This window comes from Botrytis porri (genome assembly GCF_014898465.1).
Source record: "Botrytis porri strain MUCL 3234 chromosome Unknown BPOR_004, whole genome shotgun sequence".
NCBI lineage: Eukaryota > Fungi > Ascomycota > Leotiomycetes > Helotiales > Sclerotiniaceae > Botrytis > Botrytis porri.
The window spans coordinates 1,508,802-1,521,850 of record NW_024066078.1 but is presented as its reverse complement, the minus strand read 5'-3'; the positions used below and the strand labels follow the sequence as shown (position 1 = coordinate 1,521,850).

General features: G+C 43.6%; 2 protein-coding genes across 2 annotated transcripts; both read left to right on the top strand.

Moving 5' to 3' along the window:
• Positions 1 to 2,029: 2,029 nt before the first annotated feature.
• Positions 2,030 to 2,423, top strand: EAF01_003403 (uncharacterized protein; the record flags this gene model as incomplete). The annotated part of the gene is made up of 2 exons (XM_038911657.1): positions 2,030 to 2,067; positions 2,177 to 2,423. The coding sequence occupies 2 exons, from the start codon at positions 2,030 to 2,032 to the stop codon at positions 2,421 to 2,423; spliced, it is 285 nt and encodes a 94-aa protein (XP_038772892.1).
• A 3,612-nt stretch (positions 2,424 to 6,035) lies between these two features.
• EAF01_003402 (uncharacterized protein) lies at positions 6,036 to 12,631 on the top strand. Its single transcript, XM_038911656.1, has 7 exons — positions 6,036 to 6,206; positions 6,304 to 6,326; positions 6,430 to 6,535; positions 6,636 to 9,125; positions 9,182 to 9,578; positions 9,638 to 10,205; positions 10,287 to 12,631. The coding sequence occupies exons 1-4, from the start codon at positions 6,160 to 6,162 to the stop codon at positions 9,022 to 9,024; spliced, it is 2,565 nt and encodes an 854-aa protein (XP_038772891.1). The 5' UTR covers positions 6,036 to 6,159; the 3' UTR covers positions 9,025 to 9,125; positions 9,182 to 9,578; positions 9,638 to 10,205; positions 10,287 to 12,631.
• Positions 12,632 to 13,049: the final 418 nt, after the last annotated feature.

Genomic DNA, 13,049 nt, shown 5'->3' with positions numbered 1-13,049 from the left:
CATCCTTTGTGGCCTAAAAAATACCAACGATATCTGCCATCATTGTATGATCCCAAGGAAAACCGTAAACATCGGAGTTCTCAAAACCAGAATCACATCATCGAACAGATTGAATTACGATTATGCCAAAGGGCAAATTGATTCTAAATCCACTCACGGCAAGAATAGGGGAAACGAGCTTCCAAGTTAACAGCCTTGTCTCGTGCCCTATATCAAATCATGGATGTATCGAAGAAGAAATGAAATGTGAATTAATTTTACAACTCACCAACTATGATGAGAAGCAGAAATAATGTTTTATTGGAACAACTGTTGTATTCATTCCATCCTGCCACGTGCATTAATTGCGCTGGAGTGCTTTGGATTGCTGTGAGGTCGTTGATATCCCATCACGAGTTGGAACTTGAGTAAGTACCACAGTAGGCTCGGAAAGATGAGAGGATTTCATGGAGGTCCGCAAATACACAAATGATTGGCCCTAAGCGTAAATATGTGGACATCAGTAAGCCTTTGTAAGACTTTGCTTTTGGAGTAAATTTCTAAAAACCATGAACACAAAAAATGTTGTTGTGTAAATCACGTGATGATATGAGTCTTCTTGTCACCAATGACGTAGCCTCGGTAGCGACGTGATCGATGAAGCATTTTTGGGCGTCTCTTTGGGCGTCTCGAGGCGTACGAACACGATATCAAACAAACCCATGCGGTTGGAATTACGAGAAAACCCCCACCTTTGAGTTCTCGCTATGTCACACACGATCTCCATTCATGTTGTCTTTGGCTTGTATCTTCAATCGATAACTACTGCGTTGAATTTATGCGTACAAGCACAACATTGAAGTTCATTGAACTCCAATGCTGTACATGTCGGACTGGTTTAACGTTCTGCAACATGTTTCTCCAACTTGATACCGTACGACATTTGTCGGGTTGTGCATGACACCAGTGATAGCAATTCAGTTTGATAAATATTCAGAGGCAGAATTTGGTGCTACATGTGGCTTTTTGGAGTGTCATGTCTCAATTTTTGTATGTTTAAGGAGACACTGTCTTACCTGGTACAATGCAGTCTTTAACCAGTGTGGTTTAGCACTCAGCATTCTGGTTCAAAGCGCGTGTAATGCCATACTGTAGTACACATGTCATGTTGTGCAGTTCTCCTTTGTGCTAATGTTATACTCCAGAGCCATAAGATGTATGAACTTTGGCCACTAGACGGACCCAAAATCTGGTGCGGTAGGATCGAAATGATGCTGTGTTTAACCCCGCGTCCCGGATAATGGAATGATGGCGGGTTATAGTTAGGCTTATGTATGGCAACATTATATGGCGGGCATATCCTCTTTCGAGAAGATCCAAACGCGAAGATTTGTTCAACGGGGAGGCTCTTGACTTGCCAAAATCTATACCTTCAGTGGTATAACCGATAGTTTTATGCTGATTTCCAGCTTAATGGGGCATGAACCTACCCTTTCTATCATTTATCATATTGGGCGCGGTCACAGGCATGCAATATCGGAAGAGCTGTTTTAACACAACGCGAGGCAAATTCGGGCATCAACTTGTAGCAAGAAGAACATATCATCAGTGAAAATAAAACAGCAGACGTCATCGAAGCCGTATCAACGCGATCCAATATTGTGATGCTATTTTTTCACAATGTTCCGTACGGTGTAGAGTTGGGAACTTTGTGCATTCGGGGCAGCAAATCAATCACTTAAAATCTCAGGCGGTTCGTGGCCACCAGCGGTGTTACAAAGCATGAGCATGAGTCTCGAGAGTCTCGAAACTCAATCATCGACCAAGTATTGAGCATGGTTGAGTGAATTCCTGAGTGGACTCAAATTTGACTTAATCTAAAATGCCAGCCAGAAGGATTCAATATTCCAAGGGGCGATCCTGTTCCTGACCAGAGGATTTCTAGCCTGGATTTTTGAAGGACTCGCAAAGCATGGGTTTGAAAATTCTTAGCCACATATACGGATGAATGCATTTCATATCTTTCTACTATCCTCCACGCAACCAAACAATGTCTACTGGCTCCACAAGCTATCGACACAAGGCATCGTTTCAACAGTCATATTGAAAACACTAATATGGGACTTCCGTGTTGTGGACCCTGGGAGATGAATATTCAGCAGCTTGCCTGAATGAGTCATTATAATTCCCAGTCCAGGTCAGCAGCAGTTTCCGGTGACCATTCGTTAGGAGGCTCAAAGATCGGCCAAGAAAGTAACACCGAGGGCAATTTTACGATGACGGCAGGCCCTATAAACATGGTTTCAGGGTCTTCGGTCTCCTACACCGTTCCAAGCTATGCTGTTGCCTACTTCGTTTCCAATCTCTTTCAGCTGAAAAGGGCACCTCGACGCGCAACAGGCATCTCGATGCGACGGTATCGCAAAGGCGAACAAGCTAGATAGATTCTAGCAAGTCTGGACAGTGCGATGATGCACTAACCGATACTCACCGTGTCTGGGGAATTGATACATTGGCTATAACTAATCGCGCTTGAAACGAATACGATTCTCTGCCATACCCTAAGCAAGCCGATATTGGATGAAAAAGTTGGTGATAGTCACTTTAATGGGTCGCAGTCATCCGAAGAATAACAAAGATGACATTCTCAGCGTTGATCCTCAGGGACTGTAATATAGTAATCTAAGCATTGGTATTCGACAGCCAGCCAGTCTTGAGAACATGATTAGTCTAGAACAAACCTTAGCAGGATAGGGGATTGCGTGTTGAGTGTTGCCTTGGGCTTTCCATGGGCAGTAATCATGCTGTAGACATTAAGACCACTTCTTTCGATTAGTTAGCTGATCGGGATGCAGTATGACAAACCAAGAGGGAGCATAGAGTCATTAACCGAGGGGCAACATGGTAATCAGAGACGTATCCGTAGATCGAAGAGTCGTTACAAATTACAATATGATTCGAAGGCCAGTGTGCTGAAAATCTTCTTCTCAGGGGAGCAGTGTAGTGGCGACGCCTCGCGCATCCCAAGCTCAGCGGAACTTGATTACCAGCGTAGAAGTGGAAAACCGAGCTTGCCAATATCAGGATTTTCGCATAATTAATCTCATTGGAAAGAATAAATAACTCTGCAGATAATTTTTCAAATGTTTGGTACTCCAAAACTCTTTGCCATCCCACAGCCTCAGTCGGGTGTACCGAAAGCAGCAGGGATTGATATGTTCACTCAATGGCTTATTCATTAACGCTTGTTTTGGAAAGCGATCTAATTGGTCGCCACCGTGTGTCGCCACCAGCCACACTAGTAATTCGGTTGCGCGGGAAATTTGGTCGACTCACCATTTGCCTGCGACACACAAAAATGGAAATTTCACTTCGCTTGAACGACTAATTTTCGCAAAGGTGCTTTCAAATTGCAGCGAGCATAGACGAGAGTCAATTCCCCAGGAGCGGGAAGCGAGCGGAAGAAATCGAAAGATAAAGAATTTATCACGCAGTTCTAGACAGAAGGCTGACTCCCCTCCTCCGGGCTGATCCGGTACGCCCAAGTCCGCAAAAACAGGTCATGTTTACCATGCCATCATCACGATATTATAAAGCAAAAGTCACCTTCCTACTATAAGGCAAACATCGCTTATGCTCTGGAAAGTCTCCAATAGGAACCGGATTTAACTTAGGGGAGCTTACAAACGGAATCATGGCAAGAAGCATGCTCCCGTGATTACTGACTTGATGCGCCAGTTATACGAATGACAGTTAGAAATTGGAAATCATAATTGTACCACAAATATAGATCTGATAAAGATGGGTAAGCGCAGATGCGCGGTGTGCGAATGCACTAACGCGCATAAATGTGCATGCCGGGCCTGCGCGTTTGTCGCGACAAAGAAAGAAGGGCAATCTTTAAGGTACCTAGCATTCTTAAGCCCACTTCTAAGTTTCACTATCATGAAACGATTTCGTCTCAAATGGGGCTTTGTCAAACACTTGCGCAAGTTGGTGGCTGAACATATGCAAATGCAAAGTATTCGCGTCTTTCACCCAGCCTCAATATCTTCGTAGGCAGCTTATGAAGCTCGACAAAACTCAGCATCCGAGAGAATCACTTTGGTCGCGTATCCTGGACCTCCCGTTTTGCTGTGTCTAAAAATGGGGAGTGAGCTGCGCATGAATCACGACAAGGCTCTTGATCAACTGAGATAGTCTTGTTCGATTAGATCTGAGATTCAGCCCGCCCTGTAATCTGATATCGCCCGGGAAAAGAAGCAATTTTACAAACAATCACGATAGTCTAGGAATTCGCGACAAGGAGCACCCCTTGAACACTCGAATAAGAAACATAGCATCAACGCTGACCTTAATCTCGGCATGACATACCAAAGATGTCTGAAAATACGATACCGAGTTGCGACACTTCCACATCTACCTTGATGGATTTTCAGCGCAGAATGAGGCATCAAAGACTCAAATTTTCAGAGCGGTGAAAACAAACTTTATTCACTAACTTCGATCATTGTTTTCTAAGCGATCTGTGCTGCACTTGCTCACAGAGGCTCATATGTAATGGAGGATTGAAGGCAGATAAAACAACAATTTTAAAGTTGCTTAAGTCTTAGAAAAAATGGTCACCTGGTAAGCGCTTTATATATCAATTTTTGACTTAGAGTAATGTACCTAGTCACCAGGTAAGGACTCGGCAAAGGCTCTTCCCGAAATTGTGTCATATTGCGCCTAAATTCCTGAACAGTGTTACGAAATTCATGGTCTATTCCCTTGCGTTTCTAAAGTGCTAAATGCGTAGTTTTCAATAGGAGAAATGACCTTGACAAAGAAGCTGTGATGGGCTTGTTGAAACAGACTCCGCCATCAATGCGCCCGTTCCTAATCATCTGAATCCTTCTCGATTATGATAATCCAACTGTAGGTCGGTAGGTCGTTAGGCAAAGTGAGTCAATTACTATTTTTCTGTGAGGAATGACTAGTCTGAAATCCAAACGAGTTGGTTCCAATCTTGAGAATAAGGTGTGAGATAATGTTGTTGGAAAGGGGCATAAACGAGAAATCCGACAGCAGTCGTGTAGCGTCAAAAGATAATTGCAGTGCTGAGCATCTTACTAGATCACCTCGCTACAGTATGTACACGAGGTAACTCGCTGGCGGATTGTCTTACTGCATCTATGCTAGTAAGTCGTAAAATGATGAATAGATTGCGAGAATGTAAATGTGAAATGTGTAGAGGCAAGGTCTGATGATGAAGGAAGGAGAAGTGAGCCCTTGAGCAGTTATCTACCCAGCATAGAGGTCTTATGTCAACTCGAGTATATGGGAGTTTAGCCTACAAGGTCAATGGTTTGGACGACAGAGGCGAACCTAAGTATGGCCACCGAAAGGGACTTAGCCTTACCTATGAAGAAAGGATGATATATTCAAGACTGGGGCTGAAGGGATTTCGGGGACAGGTTGAAAGCTGTAAGCTGTTTAGATGTGTGAGCTCGATTGGGATTACTTACCTTTAGCGCCTTGACGATCCGAATGCACTAAGATAGACAAACTGTGTCCCGGTTAAGCAAATCGGTTCACATGGTGGGTAGCAATAGCCTTGGTAGGTAATGAAGGAATGATATTCATGCCAAACAGCAGCAAAATCGCAAATTGGATCAATCCAGGACAGATTACTTGTACTTCGAGAATGAACATACGTACCTATCATACCTAGGTGTTTCTATGTAGTCGGTCTTTTGGATGTTGTATTGCATATTCACAGGGCTCATAATTCTATATCAAATTTTGTGGGTTACATACCTAAACCTTACCCAGGTAGATACATAGTTCTCTATATCGAATAGTTCGGTGACTGGTTTAAGTTAGGTTGAAATAGCACAAGTAGCTTCTGGTGGGGAAGACACTCACCGAAAACTGTGGTTCGCAAATAGTCCGTAGATGGTTCGCAAATTGCCTGGAAAGGGACCAGCCCTGCTCAGTATTTCTCATGAGGCTCAAATTCCATCTATATGTATCAATGGGATGCAGTTGAACGGTTATATATCTTTTCCTTCATCAAGAAGCGTACTCGATTCTATTCTATTACTATGCATTTTGAACATTCAATGAGTCCTATCTCCAATTGATTCACTCCTGCTGCTGTATGCATTTGTCACGATCGAAACCTTAAATTCGAGGCACATGTCCAATCCCTTATCAGACCGTTGCCCAACTCCGAATCCAGCCCGGTATGTCAATGTCATGTCGAAATAACCCAAACTCCCCCTCAGATTCTAACCATGTCTCGACGGCATCAATCTCGATATGGTACTAACAAGAATCCAGAAATGCACAAACCAAAAGCAGATGTAAGCGATCTATGGATACAACACCAGCGCAGAAACACCAAAACAACGAAATCCTGGGCCTGCATATATTGTCCGGAGCGCAAGATATGTCATTCCGAAACAGACTTATGGAACCATGCAGAAAAAGAGCATCAGGATAAGATTCCATCAGATCAAGATGAATTGGAGCAATTTCGAAAATCTTTTGAGAGTAACAGTGCATTGAAGAGGTTAGTAGATCCGCTGACCATTACATTCGTGGGGGCGACATCATGCAGGGCTGTGTGCTACCAATCAAAAGGAAAAGTAAGGCTGACTTAAAGCACAAAGACCGACAAAAGATGACTCTCAATCTCGGAAACCCTCAAATAATGAGGCGTCTACTGCTCAAGCAGACGCACCATCTCCACACTTACAGTCTAAAAGACCCTTAAATTCACCCCAACCAACTCGAGCGCTTTCTGGCCTTCAAGCTTTGAACTTGGGATCAAATGAGGCTCATACGATGGAGGATGAAGAAATCACAACAGATCAGCCACGCAAAAGAGCTGCCGTCGGAGATGGTATATCGGCAGGTTCAGCATCACCATTCCGAGAAAACTCAAGTTCACCCCCACCGCGAAGATCTTTAGCTCGACCGACTTCTGGACCAATTTCCGCAGAAGACACGGAGACTCGACGACAGGCTACAAAGGGACAACTCTGGACTCCCGATCAAGACTCCCCATTCACGAGGTCATCCTTTGATCCCTCCAACATTGCCTCGATTCAAGCCTCAAGATCTCGAGCTCAAGCGTACAGACCGGCGAATCGAAGAACTGCGAAACCATCTGCACCTCAAAGTACATCTCGATCAGCACCACATATGAACCACCATCAACAGCAACAACAGCAGCAACAGCATCATCATGTTCAGGCCAATACCCCATCCGCAATCTTACCCAATAGGACAGTGCCGGAAATTGAATCAAGATCTCAAAGTGAAGAGTACAATATTATTCTTCAGCCAGAGACAAGGCCCATTTCTCAAGAGCAGCTTGTAGCAGAGGTTAAAGGCATATATGCTGGACTTGTAATGGTTGAAGCCAAATGTATCGAGGTTGATAATAAGCAAGCTACGCTTGTGCAGGGTGACCCTCCCACGCAACCAAGGCTTAATAATGAGCAGTGGCAAGCCCTCATTGCGTTGCATCGCACTTTACTTCACGAGCATCATGACTTTTTCCTGGCTTCTCAACACCCATCTGCAAGTCCAGCTTTACGTAGACTAGCATCAAAATATGCTATGCCTGCTAGAATGTGGCGGCACGGTATCCATTCCTTTTTAGAACTGCTCAGACATCGGCTACCTGCCTCGCTTGACCACATGCTTGCATTCATATATTTAGCATATTCGATGATGGCATTGTTATACGAAACAGTACCAGCTTTCGAAGATACTTGGATCGAGTGCTTGGGAGATCTAGGAAGATACAGAATGGCCATTGAGGACGACGATATCAGAGATAGAGAGGTTTGGACTGGTGTCGCACGTCACTGGTATGCAAAGGCTTCCGATAAAGCCCCGACGACTGGTAGGCTATATCACCACCTTGCTATTTTAGCACGCCCAAATGCTCTCCAACAATTGTATTACTATGCAAAATCTTTGTGTGTTGTAGTGCCCTTCACCTCTGCACGAGAATCGATACTTACACTTTTCGACCCTGTCCTTCATACCGAGAATGGGCACGGCCAATATCGATTACCGCCTCTAGATACTGCGTTCATCCGAGCCCATGGACGTTTATTCACAAACAGATCCATAGAGAGGTTTGAACCCGCAGTACAAGAGTTCCTCGCGCTACTTGATAGCCAAATTGGTCGAGTAACCAAAAAGTTCATGGAGCAAGGCTGTCACATTGCTATCTCCAATAACGTTGCAATGTTAGGTTTCGCGTCTAAAGAAAACCCTCTTATGATAGCTATTGCTCCTTCTTCAGCTAAAGAAGCCGACGTTGATATGGACGAGTCTCGGGACGAGTCTCGGGACGAGTCCTCTCCTTCTATGATAGCATTCAGACACGCACAGAACCTCAGTTATTCTACATTGGAGATCATACTGCAAAGAATAGGCGATCCAAATGTTCTTCCGTTTATTCATGTTTCTCTTGTTTTCTTGTTTCGTCTGTCTCAATTTTCGGGTGCAATGGATCTTTTGGCACCGGCGTTTCCATGGCAATCTCTCGCAATCATGCTCAATACGTTACTGAAATCTTACAAGTCCCTCAGCCGTATTGAGGATGATAAGTTTCCACTACCAGAGAAGGACGACGTCCGGCCTTTCCCGGAAGACTACGGAATGCGCGGTTTATTATGGTCAGAAAAATACTTCCCCGAAAAATGGTTTCTCAATGAGAAAACTGATGAAGAAGAGAAATATCACGAGCTTGCATCTATGCTCGAGCAAAGAAAAGAACGCATACTGTGGTTAGCTTGTCGCATTGCTGATGCTGGCCCATGGATCACCTTCGATAGTTCCAAGCCAGAATTTTCTGTCCAGGATAGTGATACAGAGATGGAGTTTTCAAAATCTCGATCCATGACCTTTGCTTCAGCAACTACTAATGATAGCCTTCCAAGAACAGAAACTTGGTCAACCGTAGAAACTAATCTTGACGCTGAAGAAGACATGTCGTCGGCCACGATGACTGCGGCAGATACATCTCCAAAAGATTGAGCCACAGAAGAAGCAAGGATATCAGTCAAAATCTAAGCAAGCTAAAGTACTGGGAGGACACCATACAAGGTTGATGATGATAGTACCCTACCAAATTGTTGGTATGTGCTACAGCAACGTGACTTCAGAAGTACATAGAGCCTGATGAGATGTGCAGATTCCTTCAGGGGAAGTCATTTCACACACTTCCTGAGATATCAGGAAGAAATCAGTGCCTAGAGAGTGGTCCTCGCGGACAATTTTGTGAACGGCGGTGGTGGTACGAACTTTCAGGCATCCAAATAATATATGGTCTTTTATTTGGTGTCAGGATGGGGAATTTGGTTTCATTCATGATCCAAATATCGAAGCATGTTGATATGGTCATCTTCACTCTCCTATGAGAATAAACATATCATACGTTTGTTTCCTTCTTCGATTCTTCTTTTTAGTCTTCTTGACTCTGGCTATCAAGGCTGATTTCTCATATTTCAATTGTAATGCAGACATGAGAATTACGATTGATGAATTACGCACATATTGATAGGTTTTGAAATTTGGTGAAACCATTTTGAGTGAGTTGCTGTGAACAAATTTTATGCTCTCCGGAGAATTGCTTTACTGATCCATTCAGCAAGCAACCCTATGCAGCAAGAACCCAAATAAAGGAGCTTCAAATTTATCTACGAAGGATATAGGACGATACAAGGGTATTCATAGCAACGCCGTCCTTGCAATAATCTAACCCGAATCACGGGATACCAAATGCGACATTCAGACCGAAATACCAACCGACGAGGCAAATTCGGTACTTCGGTTGATTCGGCTGATTCGGGTAATGTATACTTAACCGAGTGTAACCCTACTTACAAAATCTGTCATACACCTACATTGGCTCAATTTAAAGTTAGAAGCGTGCCACAGCATTCTCGACCAAAACTTTCTTCTATGTGGTAGACAGTGATTATAACTGTCGAACGCGACTCGAGCTGCATTAGACCCCTCTAACTTTCTTACTCATAGGTTATTGCTTTGATTTTGTTGGAGGGCGTTGGCACCACGGATTCTAGCCTATTCATCTATTAGCCCCGAAATGACATGGTGCATGTACACTATAAAATAGCTCAATAGCCTAATCAGCAGGCTCTTTATTGCGGTACGGCTTAGGCAAACTTAAGTGCATTTTCGATCTTGTCATTGCGGTAAGTATACCGATACTTCTGGCCAATTAGAAGTATCTTCAAAAGTCACTGACAATGCGCGATTACGACGTATCAATTTAGATAATATATCTCTGACCACCACCACCATTAGGAATTTACGACGCCCCGAATTTCTTAGCAAGAATAAGGAAATGGGCGTTTTATCAGAATCTCTCTAACCGGGGTACATTTTTATCTGACTTGAAAGCAGTATTGCATTCCGTTGGCTAGTTTGGAAGGCGTCGTCTGTTTCATCGATCCAGCCTTCCTTGAACTTGTGTTTACGCACTCATGTTTGAAAGGTCCATGGATGCGTGCGGCTTAATCTTTGGATAATAAGTCCTCGTCGATATAAAAGATGGTCATAATTTTGAAGGCTTTCCGAAAGCTTCTCTTCTCTCTCTATTTATCACCTGGAAGGAAGGCACACCTAGAAAATCAATGCTACAGTCCATGGAACAACTCTAGAGCCCTTAGGCTGACCTTCTTCTCGAAGGACTATCCCTAAACGGATGGAGGCTTGCTTACTTGGACGTTCAGCCTTGTCGCGCCAATTATTGCCGCAAAAGAAGCGCACCAATTGAAACCTTGAGCTCTTTACTGAAAGTGGGAGCTGCTTCTAAGATTGTCTTTCTCATTGTTCTCCACAGAGTGAAGGAACACGAAGGTAACAATCTAAAATCTTACTTGCATCGCAGGAATAGACCTGACTAGAAGTTCAAAGCTAGCGTCAAGCCGGGGCGTCTCACGTTTTCTTCCACAAGAATCTTCAGGCATGGCTGTAAAATCCTGTTATCATTTGAGTGTGCCTCGAATATACCAAAAGTCGATTACGTTTTTGCCTTTTGCCTTCCTATTCTGCTTTATCAGATTGAAGTACAATCTTGCGATGGCAAGCCGCACGGTATAGTCTAGAAGGCTGCATCGTTGTGAAAAGAGCCCCATGACCATTCTTGTGCTAGATCTACCATCGCGTGGCTCTTTCAGTGTTTATTGGTGTGGAGACTGCGGGGTAGCAACTTGATAAGGCTATCTCAGTGATGATCAAGTGATCGCTACTGGATGTAAGAAAAAGGCATAAGGCTGATCGAGATATCGACCCGGCATAATGAATCAACTGCTGACCGAGATGCCATTACTTCTAAGTTTTAAAAGCGATATTAAAAATGTATTCATTTTATTCTATGTCAAGCAAATTATATCGTGAGGTCTATCGTCATGCGCAGACATAGTCATGAAAAGGACAGTTCAAGCCCCACGTTTCGGACCACGCCACAAGTTTGCTGCGTGCATCCATAGATCTTAACGGTATTGCATGAACTATTTCATAGATATAGCCGTCGCTTAATGATATACAAATACAACAGCTGCAAGGGGGCCATCACGGCCCGTTTCTTCAAATTACAGAAATATCCTGCACTGGAAGGTTTCCGGGAGTTCTATAGTTGATTCCGGGCGAATGGACTTTAGATAAATCGTCGTTTTCAAGGCGAAACAACAATGTAACGGATAGGTTTTGCAGGGTCCATTTGCTCTCTTGATGACGTCGAGTTACATTGCATTTCTTAAAGCCTTATCAAACTTACTCAATTTCATGATTGTTACATTTTAGCGGTTGACGCTCTCCGTGCAATCTCACAATCTCCACCGATATCAATAGGAATTCGCACTAGAGGCTCATATGATAAGAACATATCAGTCAGGCAATCCTTCATTCCTGTCATCTACAGCTTACTCACCACGTCAAATCATTCCATCATGGTTGTTATCAATCTTGTCGAGACCCTAATCAAAACTTAGGCCTGCTGATGGCCAGATCAATGGGGTCGTTTTCGTAAAAAAATCCTGGAAATGTGGCGTTGTAGTAGCCTTGCTATTGGCACTTGGCGAGGCAATTAAGGCATCTATGTATTATTAGCTGACTGCATCCTCCTCGGACGGCAGGAATAAATTCGGTGAACTATTGTATAATAACGGAATTAACTGGTTTTGTCGACACATCAAGCCGTACGAACTGAGGAATCATATCACGACTTGAGGTATAATCTGCGGGCTCCAAACGCAGATTAGTAAGTCCGTGAAAAGACTCACGAGGATTGTATGTATGTAAGACCCAAGAATTCAAGACGGGTTCTTCGGCGGGTCCAAACCCGGAATCCCGAAGACGTGAGATTCTCAGAGGATGATTGTAAATTATTCGTGCATTGATCACAATATATGTTTATTGTTCGCCTCACTTTTCCATCTCGCCGACGCGGGTGAGATATTTGCCTTAAGAACATCTGCTCAAGTGCTGGGCGATGGTGCAATGCCGATCTAGGACTTCTGAGATAGCTTGCTTCTCCGTAGAGTTACAAGGCTGAGAGGAGAATTGGAGAAACTGGGCTGTGCCGGTTTTCTAGAAATTTCTCCTCTTCATTATTAAATAGGCTTGCGCAATCATTCACAATTTTTCAGACGTCATAGAATAGTTTATTGTTTCAAATCATGAGAAATTCTTCAATGTCTATGTATAACGTGGCCCCCAATTCTTGGAATGACGGCTAAATACATATCCTTCGATTCCCGAGATCATGCACTTCCATCTGATAACAAATGACGTGCAGGAGTAACACTCATTACTCCGGTGTGATCATGCGTCGAACAAGCGACGCAATTCTCTCAAAACAAACGCGTCACACTGTCTCATAATTTCGGCTGTAAAGATCTTCATGGCGCACTCTCCAATAACAAAAATCGCACAACTTCCATCCACTCTAGTGACGTTATACCTTCTCCAAGACAATATACTGAATCAGATGTTAAATGCAGATATGGTACCCTGCTCACAGTAGAGTGGATAGC

Coding starts and splice junctions, on each gene's coding strand:
- EAF01_003402 (XM_038911656.1), top strand. CDS start 6,160: ATGTCCAATCCCTTATCAGACCGTTGCCCAACTCCGAATCCAGCCCG. Junction 6,207..6,303: donor CCAACTCCGAATCCAGCCCG/GTATGTCAATGT, acceptor ACAAGAATCCAG/AAATGCACAAACCAAAAGCA. Junction 6,536..6,635: donor AGTAACAGTGCATTGAAGAG/GTTAGTAGATCC, acceptor TAAAGCACAAAG/ACCGACAAAAGATGACTCTC.